We start from the raw sequence: 21,523 nt of genomic DNA, 5'->3' as shown, positions 1-21,523 counted from the left end.
TTGGCTTGGGCTCCACAGAATGTATCCTCCTGGCTGTGATGGCCTATGACAGGTATGTAGCCATCTGCAACCCACTGAGGTACCCCATCATCATGAACAAGGTGTTATATATACACTTGGCTGCGTGGTCCTGGACTATAGGCTACATGACCTCCTTAGTGCAAACAGCCATGGCAATGGTGTTGCCTTTCTGTGGTAACAATGTTATTGATCATCTCACCTGTGAGATCCTGGCTCTTCTAAAACTTGTGTGCTCAGATATATCAATGAATGTGCTTATTATGACAGTGGCAAGTGTTGTTTTATTGGTGATTCCTCTGCTGTTAATTTTTGTATCCTATATTTTCATTCTCTCTTCCATCCTAAGAATTAATTCTGCTGAGGGGAGAAAAAAAGCCTTTTCTACCTGTTCAGCCCACCTGACTGTGGTGATCTTATTCTATGGGTCAGCCCTTTATATGTACATGAAACCCAAGTCAAACAACACCAAAGTATCTGATGAAATCATTGGACTGTCCTATGGAGTGATAACCCCAATGTTGAATCCCATCATCTATAGCCTGAGGAATAAGGAAGTAAAAGAGGCTGTGAAGAAAGTTTTGAAAAGACACTTGCATCTAACAAAAATATGAAAGGCCTTGAAACATGTGATTCTCTCAACACAGGATCAGATTAGGTGTTTTATAGTCACAGAAAAAGTCTGCTTATAAGGCCATACATGGGACTCTGTTCTTTTCAACATGGAATGCTCATATAAAGCTTCTGAATATTGTCTTATCTGCATTCCCTGTATGTGCACAGCTCCTCTAATTAGTCCCTATACACCTTTCTATCATATGAATCTTATCCTCTCTGCCTTCTGGTATCTCATCTCTCCTATTTTTCTTTCTTCCTTATTTTTCAATCTCTCTGCTCCTTTTCCTTCTCCCTTTTGTCCTTCCTCTCCTCCCTCTGTCACCTATTTACTTTTCCTTCGTCCTCTTAAATCTCCTTTCTCAATGATTTTAAATTGAACATATGTGTGTGTGTGTGTGTGTGTGTGTGTATTTTTTTTTGTCTTGCACAGTCTCTTCTGGTAAAAGTATCCTTCTTTTGATGAGTCAACGGTCCATCCATTTAAGTTTATGTGCTTCTAGACAGGGCTGATCCAATCTTTTGTAAATAGTGGAAAGAACCGAACATTGGCCTAATCAATTAAAAACAAAATCCTTCTTGCCACAGTGATTCATTCAGCATTTCAAGTGAGCCAAGTCAGGCTAACCAAACTCAATCCAAGGTTATTGTCCCTGTAGGAGAAAAAGAAAGGGAACACTTCCAGCTAGAGTTGTTAAACATAGAGAGAATGCTTCTGGAGCCAATCTTTGCCCATACATGGAGAAAGTCTAAATGAAAAATCAGAGTTGTGAGAAGGAGGGGGAGAGGATGTCCGATGCAGTTACTTTAACTCCTTGATCAAGCTGTGTCTACAATCAAATTCACAAATGTTCTTTTGGTTATATGAGTAACTAAATCACCTTTCTATTAAAAACTAACTTTAAATTAGATTATTAATTACTTAGAATCAAACAGTTGTAACTAATGTATTATTTTCCCGCCTCTCCATATATATTTTTGAAGCAAAAAATTATGGGTATATATAATTTAAGTAGTCCTAAATTCTCCAGCACTCAGCGATCTTCCTTTTTCTTTCATTAACTAATTGATAATCATATAATTTTGATTCTTCATGCAGATAAATACTCTAGTCACCTCCCCAATAATTTCTAAGCAGTGTTTACTTTTTCCTACATTCTGATTTTCATTTGTATCCCAGATTATTATTCTAAACTTTACTACCATTCCTGTGAGTAATCCGATATGCCTCTTTGTTTTTAAACTCTCAAGAGTATATTTTGCCCACAAATAATAGACATAACTATCCTAAATATCCAATTCTAAAGATCACAATATTTAACATCTTTCTTTAGACTGAAAAATAAGATTGATGATACAGCAAGAAAAAGAAAAATATTAAACATCACTGGTTTTGTTATCTCTTAGCCATGCCCAGGGCCCCTCTCAAGTCTATTTTCCTCTTTATCACTTTCCTGCTACCAGGTTGATAGTGTCTATTCATTTTTAAAAGAACACTGCTTAATCACCAGGAAATTGGGCCTTAATGATTTTAAAATATTGAAGTCCAATCTATAAGAACCTGAATGATGAGTTCTGTTTGAAAAATGTATCAAGCTGCACACTTAGGATTTGTCCACTCTCAAAAAAGATCCAATAAAGAAATATACAACCCATTGCCTGCCTCACATTATGAATATTTGGATAATCATCAAAGCCCTTCTAAAACTAGGATCTACATGATTCATTCTTAACAAAGGAAGAACCATGATTGGAATCCAGCAATCCAAAGTACTTTTAACATCCTTTATTTGAGTCTCTTAGAAGCTCCAATACTACAGCAATATTTTTAAAAATTCCCTTGTATTTCAGCTCACAGCTGCTCTGGAGCATCTATTTCCACCATTTACTAAGACCAGTCTTCTTACAGTTTCCACCTTTTCTTTTTCCATTCCATCCTTCCTTAATAAGAATAGAGCAAAAAAAAAAATAGAGAATCATGGATTTTAAAAGAATTGAGCAATTTAACCCTTAAATTCTGGGGTGAAAGATGTTAAAATTCTTGAGAAGTTTTATTTTACTATATTATTTATCATCATAAACTTAGCTTTTTTTGCCACACTTCACAGATGTTATATTTTTACAACTCTATCAACTTTTTCAAGAACAAATTATTTCTTTCTCTTCTATTCTAACACAGGTTTTATAATTTGCCTCCATTACATTTATTGTTACATGTTTTATAGGTATTCAGTGTAGCACAGTTGGAGGAAGGGCTTAGAAGTCAAGAAGAAATGATTATGAACTATAGTTAACGAGAATTATGAACTTTTATTTATTAGATTCTATATTTCCCATAAACTAAAATGTTGAATTTAATACCTAGCTCGGGGTGGTAGGGAGTGTTATGATTGAATAAAAAAATGCAAAATATTTTATTCAGTACTTTTTAATGTCATGCAATGAAACATGCACATTCCTTATACTTGTACGCATATACAACTATCTCTTCTAATAGCCTCTGAATTTCTTAAAGGCAAGATATGAAAGTAATATTTATTTAAAAGACCTTGTTATCCAGAAAAAAAACAGGCATTTATTGTGAATGCGTGTTGAATAAATGTGACTGCCTTTCTTATGCTATAGGTAAATAAGGATATTTGCCATTGCTTAAATAATCCCTACAATTGCCATTCACTTACACTAAAATTGCCCTCCCTGTAATCTACCTATAAAAACTCAAACTGCCTCTCAAAACTATCTCCTCTAACTTAAAAGACTTCTTAAAAACCCTAGCACAACTCTTATTTCTTCTTCCACTATTAAATTTCTATAGCAAACTATTTAGTTTTTGGTATATTTATCTGGTTAAGATTTATATTCTCTTCATGATAAACTGCTATTCATTGAAATTTTACTAGGAGAAAAGCCTCCAACTTGTCTGGTCTTGAAATCCCACAATTATTAACAAAGTGGGCTTCGATGAATACATTAACTGTATCATTATATAGTGTCTTTTTTATGAAATTTATTCACTTAAGGGAATTTCATTAACACAGAATATGGGAAGTATGACTGTGATAAATGTAATACAACTACTATAGCAAAAATCCTGGTTAAACTAACATGTCCTATTTTACATATATTGTTTTTGTTTTTGTTTTTAATTCTGGTCATCATAAAATTGATAACAGGTTGGCTTAGTCTACCTAATCCATTTACAAGTACATATAATCACTGAGCTAGTTATAGAGTGTATTATAACTGACAATTCCAAAACAAAAAGACATTAATATGAAGAACAATGTGTGCCTCAGCCCTGAGATCTAGCATAATAGGTATTTTAAATATAACCAGTCCAAAACAGAACGTTGATTCTCCTATCCTCAAACTATTCCTCAAGTCTTGCTCATCTCAGGAAGTATAACACCACACAGGAATGCCCATCCAACCCACTACCACAATATTCTGTGATCACCTCCATTGCTACCATACTATTCCAAGCTACATGGTCTCACCTATGCTAATGCAAAGGCTTCCCAAATCCCTTTACAGACTTTTGTTGTCCACAACTCCACTTTTGTTCTCCCACAATTCATTCTTTGCACAGCAGACAGAGTGTTGTTTTTAGAATAGTACATATTTAGCCCATAGAACAAATAAAAACCTATCAATGGTATTTTTAAAATCAGAATAGTGGCTGTCATTGTGGGGGAGGGATGATTTCAGGTATCAACTGGGCTGGGGCATGAGGGAACTTTTCTGAGGTTATGTTAATATTCTATAACTTGATATGCATTTCAGTGAAACAGGCATGCATTTGTCAGAATGTTGTTACATTCACATTTGTTGAATACAATTGATTAAATGAAAAACTAATATTAAACTCTAGTTAATAATAAACATGCTAAACTATTTAAAGAAAAGTACAATGATATCTATAGTTAGAAATACACTCAAAAAATTACTTGAATTAATGGAGGGATACAGAGATGGATAAATACACAGAATGATATAAGAAAATCTGGTAAAATATTGATGGTAGATGTAAGTTGATGGGTATATAATGTTTAACAAATATTTTTTCAGTTTTTCTTTATGTTTCAAATTTTCATAATATGGTAACCAAAAAAATATATCATTAATCTGTCAGGAATACACCTCTTGAATGAATTTGGTATCCATGATGACACAAGGACAGAATTTGGATCCTAAATGATATCATTATAAATTCTTTTAAACTTAGTTTAAGAAAAATTTCTACTATTTTAAAAGGGAAAACTTTTTAATGGATTATTTACAACTTTTACAAGAGAGAAATTAAAAATAAATTTTAGTGGTCCCTGTGAAACTTAATTTCCTATACTGAACTCTTGTCAGGGTTTTAGTCACTAATCCTAGGGGAATGAGCACAAGGGGAGAAGAAAAGTGAAGAAAAGAAGATCAGATGATTTACCAGAATCAAATTGTAAGAACATAAGAAAAAGAGAAAACAATAAATTTCTTTGAAATGATGGAAGTTTGATGGTGGTCATTCATGTGTCTTTGGCTATTTCTGATGGAACTAATGATTCCCCGGGCATATCAGACTGTATAGACTTTAGCAGTTGGCTTTAAAGTTGGCTCTTCCTACAGTATTTACTTTTTAAGTATACATTTTCAATACAATTAAAGCCAAGAAATTTTGATGATGCCATTCATGTTTACACAAGATATTTGCCTATACATCTTGTAACACTGCTACCCTTAAAACAATCAAGTTACAAGATCACATTTCCCAGAGTTTTTTCTGACTTGGAATCTCTATAAAAAATAAGTTGAAGTTTATTTCAAGCAATTAATGTATAAGCTGGCTGAATTATTTCTATCCCATGCTACTCACATTCTCACACAAGATAGGTGACAAAAATTATTATATATATGAGTTACTATTGGGTGAGGCTAACATAAATGGACAGTGGTTATATTATAATAATAATTCGGGTGATTACAGAACACAGGTGTTAATATATAGGCTGTACTCTATATCATTATATAAAATGGGAGATGAGACCACTCTACATAATGAATACTAATGATATTGGTGATGAAAGGCCTACCGAGTATAAATTTTATGCTCTGGGTTCAGAAGGAATGATGTCTTTGTGAGAAATTCATGAAGATTTAGGTATCTTAATGTCTTATACTCTCTCATATAGTGGAATGATATTCAGGAACAAAAAAGCAAACAACCAACCCCTGGCAAATACCAAATTAATTATGTAAGATTCATAAAGCAAAACAGATCTCAAGAGAGTGACCTACATTTTCTAGCTTTGAACAAGGCTAGGAAATTTTATTATGTTTTTAAACAGCTGTCTTATTACAATAGTGAAGTCATAGAATGATTATGTATAAGTATATAATGTGTACAAAACTACATAATGTTTTGATATGTACATTATGACATTGGTATTTGCCTTACATCTCTTCTTTAAGATGTTTAAGATGCCAAGTTATGAAATATAGAATTGACTTTTTAGCTTTGCAACATAAAGAGTAAAATGATAACACCTAGAATAAGATTCTGTCTGAAGAAGACACCTTTCTGGTTTTTTGTATGTGCAATGCACTCTAGATTTGTAGTAAAATTTTGCAGGCTCGTTTAAATTTTAAAATCTAAACTTATGAAAGGTGGTTTCAATTCATCATTTTTATAATATGTAACAATGATTACATAATGCTTACAACTAAGTAATTCACTTTTAAAAAGTAAATACAAGTGTATAAGCATGTTTATAAATAAGCAAAATGTAATGGTAAAAATAAATGCCTAAAAGGAAACCTGGAAATTGGTCTAAGAAAGTCATGATGCTTCCCACATAGAATACTATTCCAGCTTCTTGATAACTGAAACTCAGTTTGCTCTTAATAATGAATGATATTATCATATCTTAATATCATATAGCAGCATTTATTTTCTGAGATGCTTCAAAATAGGGCCTCAGGTCAATGGAATAATTTCTTTAGATTATCCAAATAAATAACTGAAAACTGGGAATTCTATATCAAATTAAACTTTCATGAGAGAAGGCAAAATAAAGACATTTTTAGGGAAAAAATAAAAAAGATTTTTACCACCCAGACAATACTAGCAACAAGAATTTCCTTAACTTAAAGAAATGAAAATACAGTATATCTAAACTGTCACTAGTTTTGTAAGAGAAAGAAAGAAATGAAAGATGTACTTAAAAACAAGGTAAAAAAGAATAGACACAATATGAAAGATGATAAGAGAGGTTAAATGTGAACATTTTAAGGCCCTGTATACCCATCTTTAAAAGTTAGGGCAATTGTGTGTGGGAGGTGGGGGTGGAGAATGTGCTTGCATAGTAGAAAATGTTTTAAAATGCAATAAAATGTTTATGAAATTGAGGATACATTAGGAAAGAAAGCAAGTTTCAATGATTACCAAAGACATTCAAACCACAATCCATGGTTACAATGTAACACACATTATAAATTCACATCAACAATACCTAACAATAAAACAGGGTTTCTCCCAAGATGCAGGGAAATCTTTACTTTAAAAAATACAATAGCACAATTCACCATAATATTAATTGAAGAATTAAAAACAAATTATAATTTCAGTAAACGCAGAAAAATATTTTGATAACATTCCCTATTCATTCATAATTGTAAAAGGTAAATAACTTAGCAAACTAGAAAGAGAAGATTTCCTTAATAACCTCATAAAAGATATTTAACGAAAACTTACAATTAACAAAATTTTTTAAAGTTCCAAACAAGATGAGGATGCCTGTTTTTACATCCCATATTCAACGTTGCAGAGGTCCTACAGCACCATAGAGAAAGGGGGATGAGGAGGGTAAAATAGGAAGAGGAGAGTAAGTTAAAGAAGGAAAAATGGAGAGAAAAATGAAAAAGAGAATGATAGGGAGGACACAAGGAAGAAAATAAGGAAAGGCAAGAAGAAGAAAGGAAGTGACAAGAAGTGTGAAGACTGGAAAGACAGAAACAAAACTGTCATTACTGCCTGAAAATAAGTCTGTCTACATAGAAAGTCAGAAAATAAAAATCTGTAAAAAGAAAAAATTTAAACTCATAAGAGTCTCTGGCATGGCTGCCAAGCACAAGATCAATGTATAAAATTCAGTAGTACTTATGCAACACTTACAAATGGTTAGAAAACATACTTGGAGAGCATATTAGGAAACTGAGCACAGTGGTAAATTCCTATAATCCCAACTACTCAGGAGGCTAAGGCAGCTTCACAAGTTTAAGGTCTGCCTCAGTGTCTCAAGGTAAAAAATAAAAGGGCTGGGGATAAAGCTCAGGGGTAGAGCACTCCTGGTTTCAATATCCAGTACCATGGGGTAGGATGGGGTGCGAAAGAAAAGATGAGGGGAGGGGTGGAGGAGAAAGAAAGGATATCAAAACCAAAAACTTACAAAAAGTATAAAGTGCCCCTGAACAAAACTGCACAAAGAATTTTTTAAGAAAAATATTAATTTTCATTAAAAAACACTACACAAAACCTCTCGTAAGCTGGGTGAAGAAACTCAAAAATAAATTTGCAAATTCATCCCAATTTTCTCTATATTCAATTAACACAATTTCAATCAAAATACACTTGAGAGATTTTTAATTTCTTAAGTTTAACAAGTAATTGTTTACAAATAATTGATTGTGAAGTAGGATCAATCAAGAATAGCCAAGACAATGTTGTAATAATAAATGAATATATACTCTGCCAAAAGACAAGATGGATAAAAAGCAACAGTAATTCTGGTTTCTTACCTCTGGCACAGTTCAACAGGAATATAACAATGTAATAGACTGCAGCCAGCAGAAATAATCTGCGTTTAGGTGGAATTTTGTATCCTAAACCAATGGTATTTGATTTAAGTTGACATTACAAATCAGTAGGGAATGATCAACTATTTAATAACTTTTGCTTTAATAATGGCCTACTAATATTGAAAAAAATCAAATTAAATCTATACATTACACTGTGACCACAGTAAGTGTAAGACAGATTAAATATTTAAGGACTGAAAGCAAAACTGTACAACATCTGGTAGAAAATATTAAAGTATCTTCATACACAAGGAATGTAAATGTATAACATAATAGGGCCAAAAAGAAGCAGAAAATATAAAAGACTAATAAATTTAGAAACTTTTATATGGCAAAATAAACTCCTAAAAAATTTAAATAATAACCACAAATAAAAGCCTAGATCAATAACACGTAGATATTAGAATCCATATTTTTTTGTTTTGTTGTTTGTTAATTTTTAGTGCTGGAGACTGACCTCAAGGCCTTGCGCATCTTAAGCATATGCTCTGCTACTAAGCTGACCTACCAAACTTCAGAACATTAAAAAAAAAAATTCAAATCAATATGAAAAACATGACCAGCAAAACGAATGTGGGAGAAGAATATAAACAGGGACCTCAACAAAAAGGAAAATAATGTAGCCTATAAATGCGTGAAAAGATGCTTGATCACAGGAAATCCGAGAAATAGATATTATACCAATAAGACATTTCTAACCCCTATGGTGTGCAAATATGAAAGTCTTACAAGAATTGGCAAAAATGTGCAGAAAGAGGAAATTCTCTTCACTGCCTGTGGAAATATGAATAGAAACTATGAACAGAAATTGACAAAATAATTCTACTTACATCAGTGTTGCCAAGAATATATCTATGAAGTTTCTCATTAAAACACTATTTACAAAATAAATATACAAGATCACTTAACAGAAAAGGGGAAGAAATAAATAAGAACCAGCTCACACACTCAAGCACTAAATTATAGGAGCACAATGAAAATGCCTGAGCCAATTCTAAACTATTTTGCTGTCCCCGGCAAGCTACTTAATATCTTTGAGCCTGTTTGCTGTTTGTGGGTTAAATCTGTAAGATATAAACAGCAACATCACAAAGTGAAATGAACAAGAGTATGAAAGGATTAAGTAAAAGACTCCTTAACAGATCTATAAAATATTACATATAATAGAATCTAATTTTCTCATCTGTGAAATAGGTATAAGTGATATTCTATGAAAGAAAAGGGGACAGATATATATGCTTATAAAATATATTTTTATTACAACCACTGTTAAAAAATGAGAAGGGCAGCTAAATAGGTCTGAGGATTAACCAATCAAATGAGGGTTCAGCACATGTTAAACAGGTAATTACGAAAGAGCTTCTATAACATGGATTGTCAGAAATACCTCTTTCCAAGAAACAAAGGCTTACAAACAACTGATTTCCAATTAAAAGGGGTATAAAACAGGAATTATACCGAAGTAGCCTTTAAAGTTATGACTTTCACTTTCCTTCTTTTTGGTTTTTAATTTATGCTAAGTGAGAGAAGCCTCCAAAATCTCTAAAGGAATAGGAAAATTGGGAAATATATATATTTTTTCTTTTTAATTTATTTGTTCTTTTAAAATATACATAACAGTAGAGTGCATTTTGACATATTACACATATATGCAGTATAACTTCCCATTCTTGTGGTTGTATATGATAAGGAGTTATACTGATCATGTATTCATATATGAACTAGGAAAGTTATTTTTAACAATAATTGTCCAGATATGTGAAGAAATTCATTTTGAATATGAAGCCTGCTGTTAAGAGCCCTATTACACTACTTTGAAAACATAATTTGAAATGTTTTTCAGTCAAAATTTTTATCTAAAGCATTCTGATTTTCCACAAATTATGTCTGTCAACCTTCATAAGAGATAGAACATCTGAACTTAGATCATAGAGTGTATGGACACATCCCAGGCAGTATCCTTAAACACCTAATGTGTCCCACAAGCACATGAATTGATGCTCCATTCCTCAACACAATATTGAGATTAGGTAAAACAGAACAAATTATAAAAATGTAAAAGTGTTCATGAGGGCCAAGAGAAGCTAAAAGAAGTTAAAAATTGAATTACTAGCCCAGGCGCGGTGGCACATGCTTATAATCCCAGTGGTTTGGGATGCTAAGGCAGGAAGATCTTAGAGTTCAAAGCCAGCCTCGGCAAAAGTGAGGCACTAAGAAACTCAGTGAGACTCTATCTCTAAATAAAATACAAAACTTGGCTGGGGATGTGGCTTAGTGGTCAAATGCCCCTGAGTTCAAACCCTGGTACAATTAAAAAAAAAAAAAGAAACAAGAATTATTTCAGCTATTAGGTACCTAGGACAACTTGTGGAGGCAAAGAGAAATATATACTTTGGAGAGTATTGGATACAGGTGTTTTGGGGGGTGTTCATGAAAAAATGTTCCAGGCTGTGTACAAGTGCATAAAGATAGAAGGAATCTCAACTTATACCTAGGAAAGAAACAAGCCATATTTAATTAAATAAAAATCTAAAAAAAAAATAACAAAAGATCTAGTCACAGATTATTCAAAGCAAAAGATGTGCAAAGCCATATTTGGAAAATGTTTGCATTTATTGATAACAAGTTTTAAAATGTCATTGGCACTAAAATTCACTTTCCAAAGCAACACCTAAAGAAAGTTAATTCATTTTTAATATTTAAAAATGATACAATGCATATCCATTCAATGCATGTTTTAGTAATAAAAAATACTTTGTTGTAATAATAAAAACATTAGAAATTTTACAATTCAATATTTAAATTTTTCTATCACTTATTCTAATAATAGCAACAAAGAAACTGACAAAGACATACAAAGACTTGTTGACAAACTCAAGAACAGGGATACATGTATGAATACATCACAATGAATTCCACTTTTAATCTAAAAATATCTGTAAATAAATGAAGGAAGACCTGAAAAGTAAAGCAAGGATTACGGGGTTTGGAAGGAACACTAGGAAATGTATTGGAGCAAATGATGTAATGTACATTTCTGAATATGTCACAATGAACCCCACTGCTATGTATAATTACAGTACACTAGTAAAATACATTTTTAAAAAGAAGAGGAGGGATGCAGTGGCTAGTTTTATTTTCCTCCCAAAAACATTTAATTCAATATTCAACACACAACAGTTACCTAACAAATATCTAGTGATTCGAGTAAGATTCTGTAAGGAAAAGTGAATGTAAGATTTTATTTTTTTAATACCAATTACTGTTAATAATAATAATGCAACTTCTAACTTTACTGCAGTTTTTTAATATAATCCAGCATTACACACACACACATACACACACACACACACACACACACATGAAAGTAAAATCCCCAGTCAATATCTGTAGCTTTTATCAAGGAAAATTAAAAGACACAAACATATACACACACATACACCAAAAATAGATACACATGCTCAAAAGCCTAATGAAGGAAGGGTTGGTCTATGTCTCCATCTACTGACTACATAATAACACTAAAACCAAGAAGGTACTTACCTAGGGATATAGCTCCAGAACATAAACACCTAGAGTTGAACTGTGGCTGCTGCCCACCTACTCAGTTGGGCAAGGATTGAATCCACTCTCCTGCTTCCTTCTGTACAGTTGTATAAGTCCAGCCTTTGGATGAAACCAAGCAGGAACATCATCAAGTAGACTACACCCTGCACCACCTTATAATTTACACCACTTTGCAATTCATACCTATTTGTAGTAACAGGTGTAAAATGTATCTTCACACTTATAAGACCAAATTGGCAAAAATAAAAAATTAGTCAGATAAACCTCATACACTGCTATTAAGAGTATAAATTTCTAAAATATTTTGTCACTACTTGGTAAATATTAATGTGAATATAATTTATGACCCAGGATTTCCACTGCAAGGTATATTCTAGAGCAGTAGTTTGTAATCTCTAGTACACACAGAGCCAAAGGGAGTCTATTGAAGACTCTCTAGATCTAGTAACTTGCATAGTTAATGGTTGTGTATTTATTGTCACTTACTTCTAATTGAAATGAAGCATTTCCTTTGTTAATAAAGAGAGGTAATAAACCATAATATTATTAGCAGAACTTCTTTCTTAGTCAATAAAATCATAGATATTGTCAAACTTCATTTACAGGTCCTGCAAATACAACAACATTTTTAGGCTCATCATACTTTAAAATTATGTCTCTTACACCCACCACTAGATCTTTTTATTTAGTGCCCTGATAAAGATACATGTCCATTTCTTCTTGAAAAATTTGATGTTATATTTTAATTATTCTAGTTCAATTTTTTTAAGTATTTGTTTTCTTTGTAACCTATGCATTTTCCATATACTTAGAAACCTAGACATGCATAGGCTCACAAGTTTGACAAAGGGTTTTATTACACAAGAAAAGATTAGGAATACCTACTCTAGAGAAATACTTAATGAATATGTAATAAATTACAATGCAACAGAAAAGTAAATGAATTACTGCAACTGCACTAATGTGCACAGTTTTAAAAAGCCTAAAGTTAAAATAAAGAATCATGCAACAAATAATAAAAGCAGTCTGATTAGATTTGAAGAACAATCTAAGATAAACAAAATAATATAATGTTCAAAGTTATATACCTATGTATTTGAATTTTAAGGAAAATCAATGTAATGATTAATTCAAAATTCAGGTAGGGTGTGGTAGGGAGAATTGACCAGAAAAGAGAACTGACCAGAATTGAACTTCTAAGTTGCTGGCAATATCTCCTATTTCTAATAATGGCAGGAACACAAGCATTCACAATGACTCAGTAAGAAAGAGATATTGAATCCATGAAACAAAATTAGGATAATATTTCTGATGACAGTCAAAATAGGGGAAAAAAGAGAGATATTCTGGAGAAAGAAGTTTAAAAAAGGAACTACTGAAAATAAATATTATAAGACTAGAGGTTTAAAATTTTTGCAAATAAACTAGAAGGAAAAAAGTGGGACATTTATCACTCCCAAAATACACACACACTCACACACACACAATTTTTTAAAAAGTTTTTAGTTGTTAATTGGCCTTTATTTTCTTTATTTATTTATATGTGGTGCCAAGAATCATGCCTCTCTACCACTGAACTACAACTCCAACCTCTCCACATGCAATTTTTTTAAAAAAAAAGGAAAAAAAATAGAGGATCAAGTAACAACCTAGTGTTTGAATATCAGAAATTCCAGAGACAAGGCAGGGGGGAATCCAAGATCCAAAAAAGAAAATAAGTTTTTCAGAATTTAAGATTTACAGATTGAGAGGATCTATTATACAAGGAATGATGGATTTTAAAAAAATCCTATTCTGAAGAACATGATTGTGAAATTCTAGATAATGGACAAAGAAAAAATCATAATAGCTTACAGAATGAGGAACAAATCATATACAAAGAATTAGGAAGCAAAATGACATGAATTTGTCACCACAACTTATAATACAATATACATTGCCTTCATAAATATGAGGAAAAATGATTTTCAATATAGAATTTATGCCCACTGAAACTATAAATTAAGGGGGTTGGTAATGTATTATTATTATTATTATTATTATTATTATTATTATTATTATTTAGAGATACAACTCTGTAAAGTTTCATCTCCTTTTCCTAAAATTAGAAGTTAAAAAAAAAATTCCAACATCTTGGAAACAAAAGGTCCAGCATAATGCAAATGAGATTCCCAGTAATGCTAGTGAAAGGACATCCCAGAATCCCTGTGGGACCTCTTAGAGAACAAGAAGCTGACACCTGCGCAAGAGAACTAGGAGACCTGAGATGTTGACACTGATAAACTGATTAATCATATTGAAAGGAAATTTATGCTTTTGGCAAAGAATTTGGTGATTAATGTCAGAAGTAGAGCTAGGGATATAACTCATTGGCAGAGAGCTTGCCTAGCATGTTCGACACCTTGAGTTTGATCCCTGGTACCACAAAAAATAAATAAAATGAATGTCAGAAGTAAGGAAAACAATACAAACAAAATCAGACAGAGACAGAAACATACACAGAGACAGAGAAGGAAACAGAAAAATAGCCTCCTCCTATTTATTTATAGTCATATAGAAGATGATTTATTTTTATTATTATTAATACATGTTAATTATACTGGGTTTCACTGTGGCATTTCCTTACTTGGATATACAGTACCTTGATCAGGACTGTCCTCTCTTCTACCCTCTCCTTCTCCCCTCTCTCCTACTACCTCTTACCCACTTATTCTGATTTTTTCCCTAATAGCCCCTCTTCTACTCTGAGGACATCTTTTTGTTTGTTTGTTTTTGTTGTTGTTTTAGTTTCCACATATGAGAGAAAACATGCAATACTTGTCTTTATGCAACTGGCTTATTTCACTTAACATGATGTACTCCAGTTCCTTGCATTTTCCTAGCAGATGATTTCTCATATAAAACAAATCCAGAGAAGGGCAGTCAGGGCCCCTAGTAGAGTTCTCCAGGGCATCAGAAACCTAAGCTTCACCCCTTATTCCACTGTCAAGAGCATGTGCCTTCTACCTCATAGACCAAAGACCAAGCCACTACATCCACATTTCAGCAAGCAGAAATGAGGAAGAAATGAAAAAGGAAACAACACCTTCCTTCTTCTCCTTCTTCCTTCTCTAGACCACTTACAGATCATTAATGCACTGATATTTCTCACTAGCCAGGACTATCACATGACCACACCAAACTAAGGGTTCAATTACTCATTTAAGAAAAGATTCAAACTATACAAAGAACTAAAAAACAAAACAAAAAATGATGAATGAGCAAAAGAACTGGCATTTCACAAAAGAAGAAATACAAATGTCCAACAAAAATGTATGCAAAAAGGAGGTGAAGGCCCCTACGAAATGAAAAGGGCCCAGAATTGCCCCCTCCCCGCTTCTTGCAATCCTGGGAGCCCAGCAGTACTGTTGTTTTTTGTTTGTTTTTTTAAGTGAATAAGTGAACCATACATATTGTCAACATGAGACAGAGATCAACATCATCCACCAAAAGTGGAAAATGTATGAACCCTACAGACCAAGCCCAAAGGGAAGCCCGGAAGAGAGAATTTAAAAAGAACAAAAAACAGCATATGATGGTACAGCTGCAGTTTTGAAGATGAAAGATCTCAAACAGATTATCCGGGACATGGAGAAATTGGATGAAATGGAGTTTAACCCAGTGCAACAACCACAGTTAAATGAGAAAGTACTGAAAGACAAATGTAAAAAGCTGCGTGAAACTTTTCAACGTATTCTGCGACTTTATGAAAAAGAGAATCCAGATATCTACAAAGAATTGAGAAAGCTAGAAGTAGAATATGAACAGAAGAGGGCTCAACTTAGCCAATATTTTGATGCTGTCAAGAATGCTCAGCATGTGGAAGAAGAGAGTATTACTTTGCCAGATATGCCATATGGTCCTTCTAATATCTTGATCCAGGACATTCCACTTCCTGGTGCCCAGCCACCCTCCATCCTAAAGAAGACCTCAACCTATGGAACCCCAACTCATGCAGTTTCTATCCTTCCTCTTCTTGGACATGGTGTTCCACGTTTGCCCCCTGGCAGAAAACCTCGGCCCTCTACCTGGTCCACCTCCTCCCCAAGTCATGCAGATGTATGGCAGTAAAGTGGGCTTTGCTCTAGATCTTCCCCCTCGTAGGCGAGATGAAGACATGTTGTATAGTCCAGAACTTGCTCAACGGGGCATGATGATGATGTGTCCAGTACTAGTGAAGATGATGGCTATCCTGAGGACATGGATCAGGATAAGCCGATGACAGTAGTGATGACAGTGACACTGACAGATCAAATGGAGAAAGTGAGGGGGATGAATTTGTGCACGGTGATGATAGTGAGAGAGACAATAATGAAGAAAAAATGTCAGGTCTGAGTGTATGATTTAAAGATATGCCTGGAAAATCAAGGAAGAAAAAGAAGAACATGAAGGAGCTGACTCCTCTTCAAGCCATGATGCTTCAAATGGCGGGTCAGGAAATCCCAAAGGAAGGACGGGAAGTAGAGAAATTTTCAAAGGATGATGATGAAGATGGTTCTGATGATTCTGAAGCAGAAAAACAATCACAAAAACAGCATAAAGAGGACCCTCATACTGATGGCACGTCTACTGCTTCTTCACAGCAGCAGGCTCCCCTGCAGTCTGTTCCTCCTTCTCAGATACAAGCACCTCCCATGCCAGGACCACCTCCTCTTGGACCACCACCTGCTCCACCTTTACAACCTCCTAGGCCAACCATGGGCCTTCCTCCTGGACCACCTCCAGGGGTTCCTCCATTTTTGAGACCTCCTGAAATGCCAGGACTCCAAGGGCCTTTACCATGACTTTTACCTCCAGGACCACCACCAGGCCGACCCCCTGGCCCTCCCCCAGGTCCACCTCCAGGTCTGCCTCCTGGCCCTCCTCCTCGGGGACCCCCACCAAGGGTACCTCCCCCTGCACCTCCAGGCATCCCTCCTCCTCTCCCTGGCATGATGTGCCCACCTTTGGTGCCTCCACTTGAACCTGCCCCACCTGGGCTTTTCCACCGGCTCCCTTGCCGAATCCGGGGGTGTTGAGTGCCCCACCCAACTTGATTCAGCGATCCACGGTCGATGATACAAGTGCAGCCACCACTGAGAAGAAAGCCACAGCAACTACCAGTGCCAAGACACAGACCACTAATCCCAAGGCAGAGATTACTCGATTTGTACATCGGGAAAAAAAAAGGGGCTACTGCTACTCCCAAAGAAAGTCAGAGGATGATTCTGCTGTGCCTCTTGCCAAAGCAGCCCCCAAATCTGGTCCTTCTGTCCCTATCTCAGTACAAACTAAGGATGATGTTTATGAAGCTTTCATGAAAGAAATAGAAGGGCTGCTGTGACAGCTTTTGATGTCAGAACAGGCTTCTGTTCACCACAGTGGTTTGTGGAGCAAGAGGCTCTTATTAAACTTAGGTGAAAGAGCTACTTCCACTGTCAGGTTATTTTCTAATTTCAGTTCAAGGAAAATCCTAAAACATAGCCTTGTTCAGAATTTACTGCACATAAGAGGTTATTTCACTCAGAATAGATTGGCTATTGCAGCAGTGCTGCTAACATCCATTTCCTTTCACACTACCATCTTCGTCCAGTTTTTTCCCCTTCTCCAGTTCTTTGGAAATTTGTGATCAGGGGAGTCTTAGTTACTTATTTGTTTTGACTCTCATCTTGTGTGCTGTGGGCACTGGAGTAGAGATTTCTGAAAACCCAGTTTATTTCATCTTGCCTTTTGTGTTTGGGTTATTTTTAATATTTTCCTGTAAATATTTTGTAATAATTTTACTTGTAGTGAAATGGATCACAATGTCATTTCCTAATACAAAGCAGGATATGTGGGAAGAAAATGTACAATTCTTTGATTAAAATTATTTCCCACAGATCTGAACTTTTGAGTGTTTCATGGAAAAAAAATAAAATAAATGTACTACACCAAGAAAAAAAATGTATGAAAAAAAGTTCAACATCCCTGACAATCAGGAAAATACAAAACAAAACTACACTGAGAGTTCACCCTGAACTAGGTAATAACAAATTCTGGCAAGGACGTAGAAAGAAAGGTACACTCTTACACTGTGGGTGAGGTTATAAGTTAGTACAATCACTTTGGAAAGCAGTTTGGAGATTCCTCAAAAGACTAGAAATAGAACCATCATATGATCCACCCATCCAATTCCTAAATATTTATCCAACAGAACTAAAATCAGCATACTACAGTGATATAGGCACATCAATGTTTATAGTAGCACAATTCACAATAGCCAACTTATGAGACCAGCCCAGGTACCCAACAACAAATGAACTGATTAAGAAAATGTGGTATATATACACAAAAGAGTTTTATCAGCCATAAAGAAGAATGAAATTATGGTACTTAATGGTAAATGGATGGAAATGGAGAGCATCATGCTAAGTGAAATAAGCCAAACTCAGTCAATGGTCAAATGTTTTCTCTCATATGCAGAATACAGAGCAAAGTAAGGGGGGAAAGTGGTCGGGACGGTGAGTTCCATGAAAATAGAGGGAATATCAGTGGAGGAGAAGAAGGAGATTGAGAGGTGGGGATGAGGAACCAGAAAGTAGAAGAAATGTGGAATGAAACTGACAAAATTATGCTATGTACATATATGAGTGTACCACCGTGAATTCCACCTATATGTGTATCTAAAAATTTCACCAGTATGTGTATCAATTTTTAAAGACAATAATTTAACAGAAGGAAGCCCAGCAGAGTAGAGGAAGGGAAATGGAGGGTAAAAGGGAAGGAAAGAGGAAGCACTGAGAACTAAAATGGAGAAAATTATATTCCATGCAGGTATGATTGTGTCAAAATGAACCCCACTATTTTGTATAACTATAATGCACTAATACAAACATTTAATAAAGAAAATAAAAGGTGAAAGGAAAGAATATATATTGAGAAATAGCCAGGAGTCTCTCTTATCTCCTCCAGTACTTTCTGCTCTTCATATTCTACTGTATTTTCTTCACACTATTTATTAAACTCTGATAGACAGCTGACCCACAGTATCTGTAAGTTACTGGATTCAGGATACAAAGAGGATAACAAAATTCACAGATGGCCAAATTCTTTTTTGGGGGGTTAGGGGGAGTGTACCAGGGATTGAATTCAGGGGCACGAGACCGCTGAGCCACATCCCCAGCCCTATTTTGTATTTTATTTACAGGTAAGGTTTCACTGAGTTGCTTAGCACCTCACTTTTGCTGAGGCTGGTTTTGAACTCCTGATCCTCCTGTCTCAGCCTCCCAAGCTGCTTGGATTACAGGTATGTGCCATCTCACCCAGCCCAGATCCTTTATATAAAATGCAAACAACATTACACTTATCTTCCTGAATGCTTTCAATCATCTTTAGATGATTGTTAAACTATATCGTTTAGTTAATAATGTCCAGGGGGAAAAATCTATATATATTCAGTACAGACACAACATTTTTACCAATATTCTCCTTCCCTCTTTGGTTGAGTCCACCAATTCTGGACTTGTGAATATGAGAAGTGACTGTATTTCTGTTTTGTGCTAGCTGAAAGTTTCAAGAGGAAATGAATTATGTCTTATGTAAAGTTCTGGATCCATTTCTGGAAAAGTACCTAGAGAATAGAAGGAATTTTTAAAATATTTTATCAATGAGAAAATGAATTGTTAATTTCAGGATGAAAGAAGGCTAAGAAAATGAACTTACTTATAAAATCCATTCTAAAACATCCTGAAGCACCTCCACCAGAATTACTACTTTTAAAAAGTCTTTTTTTTTAAAGAGAGAGAGAATTTTTTAATATTTATTTTTTAGATTTCGGTGACACAACATCTTTATTTTATTTTTATGTGGCGCTGAGGATCAAACCCAGTGCCCTGAGCATGCCAGGTGAGCACACTACCGCTTGAGCCACATCCCCGGCCCTAAAGAAGTCTTAACAATCAATAACATGAAGAGAGAGCCTACAGAATGGAAGATTACCACTCCAATCTCATATACAGCAGTGATATCCAGGATATATAAAGAATTCAAAAAACTTAACACCAAAAAAAAAAAAAAAAAGCCCAAATAACCCAATCAATAAATGGGCTAAGAAACTGAGCAGGCACTTCACAGAAGAAGATATACAATTGATCAACAAATATATGAAAAAAAAAGTTCAACATGTTTAGCAAAGAGAAATACAATTTAAAACTACTCTAAGATTTCATCTCATTACAATCAGAATGGCAAATATTAAGAATATAAGCAACAATAAGTGTTGGCAAGGATGTAGGGGAAAAGGTACACTCATACATTGCTGGTGGGACTGCAAATTGGTGCAACCACTCTAGAAAACAGTATGGAGATTCCTTAGAAACTTGGAACAGAACCAGCACTTGGCCCAGCTATCCCACTCCTCAGTTTATACCCAAAGGACTTAAAATCAGCATACTACAGTGATGCAGCCACATCCATGTTTATAGAAGCTCAATTCATAATAGCTAGACTATGGAACCAACCTAGATGTCTTTCAACAGATGAATGGACAAACAAACTGTAGAATATTACTCAGCCTTAAAGAAGAATAAAATTATGGCATTTGCAGGTAAATGGATGAAGTTGGAGAATATCATGCTAAGTGAAATAATCCAAAAATCCACAAAACTCCAAAGGCCAAATGTTTTCTGATTATGTGGATGCTGGCTGATCCATAATGGAGGAGTAGGGCTAGGGAAAAATGGAGGAACTTTGGATTGGGCAGAAGCCAGTGAGGGGAGGAGAGGGGAGTGTAAGGGTGGGAAGAATGGTAGAAGGAGAGGGACATCATTACCTTGTGTATATGTATGATTGCAGCACCGGTGTGACTGCATCATGTACAGCCAGAGAAATTAGACATTGTGCTCTATTTGCATACAACGTATTGAAACGAATTCTGCTGTAATGTATAACTAATTAGAACAAATAAATTTTTTAAAAAAGTCTTCCTTTCATAAGCATAGGTGGTAAGGTTGTAATAATTACAGCTTCATGATGTAAACAATGTTGTTTAAACATGTGCATAAAGTGACTACTAGCAAGAGTAATGTAAATATTAATATAATGTATACTAATATAAGTTAACAAGAAAATTAATTTTAATATGAACATTAATGAGAGTAACAGCTTTAAAATTGTTAAACCAAGATGGGGGGAGACCAATAATCAGAGGACCACCTGAGAAGTCAGCAGTTCTATTTCAAGTATTATAGAAATATTTTATTTCAATCTATGCAAGTTTAAATTTGAGTTTCATATGTCAGGTTCAGTGCACCCATTCTTTTGGCTCTTGGAAAGTTTAATTCAAACCTTTGGGAGCCTTCAAAGCCATGCTGGGCTGGCAAGTGGGATGGAGAATACCTTCAGTGAAGACAAGTTAAGACTCCCAGCTCTGCTCTCTGTCAAAAAAAAAAAAAAAAAAAAAAAAAAAAAAAAAAAAAAAAAAAAA

The 21,523-nt window shown here is 34.5% G+C and overlaps 1 protein-coding gene, 1 long non-coding RNA gene and 1 pseudogene across 5 annotated transcripts in view; 2 read left to right on the top strand and 1 right to left on the bottom strand.

Annotated features, from left to right (window-relative positions):
• Positions 1-5: 5 nt before the first annotated feature.
• LOC107147616 (olfactory receptor 13D1-like) lies at positions 6-632 on the top strand (the record flags this gene model as incomplete). Its single annotated transcript, XM_015492110.2, has 1 exon — positions 6-632. A coding segment is annotated over one exon (627 nt), but the record flags the coding sequence as incomplete, so codon positions are not given.
• Positions 633-10,714: 10,082 nt separating this feature from the next.
• Positions 10,715-21,523, bottom strand: part of LOC125610677 — a 39,829-nt gene continuing 29,020 nt past the window's right edge. For all 3 annotated transcript variants that reach the window (XR_007340672.1, XR_007340673.1, XR_007340674.1), the window contains 3 exons: positions 21,385-21,473; positions 12,529-12,650; positions 10,715-12,141 (listed from right to left, as the gene is read on the bottom strand). This is a non-coding gene — a long non-coding RNA (uncharacterized LOC125610677). The remainder of the gene's footprint in view (positions 12,142-12,528; positions 12,651-21,384; positions 21,474-21,523) is intronic.
• LOC107147732 lies at positions 15,372-17,520 on the top strand (annotated as a pseudogene). The gene has a single exon (XR_001504194.2). The product of XR_001504194.2 is annotated as a WW domain-binding protein 11-like (transcript).

This window comes from Marmota marmota, unplaced genomic scaffold (genome assembly GCF_001458135.2).
Source record: "Marmota marmota marmota unplaced genomic scaffold, marMar, whole genome shotgun sequence".
Lineage (NCBI taxonomy): Eukaryota > Metazoa > Chordata > Mammalia > Rodentia > Sciuridae > Marmota > Marmota marmota.
This window is presented reverse-complemented; position numbering and strand designations above follow the sequence as displayed.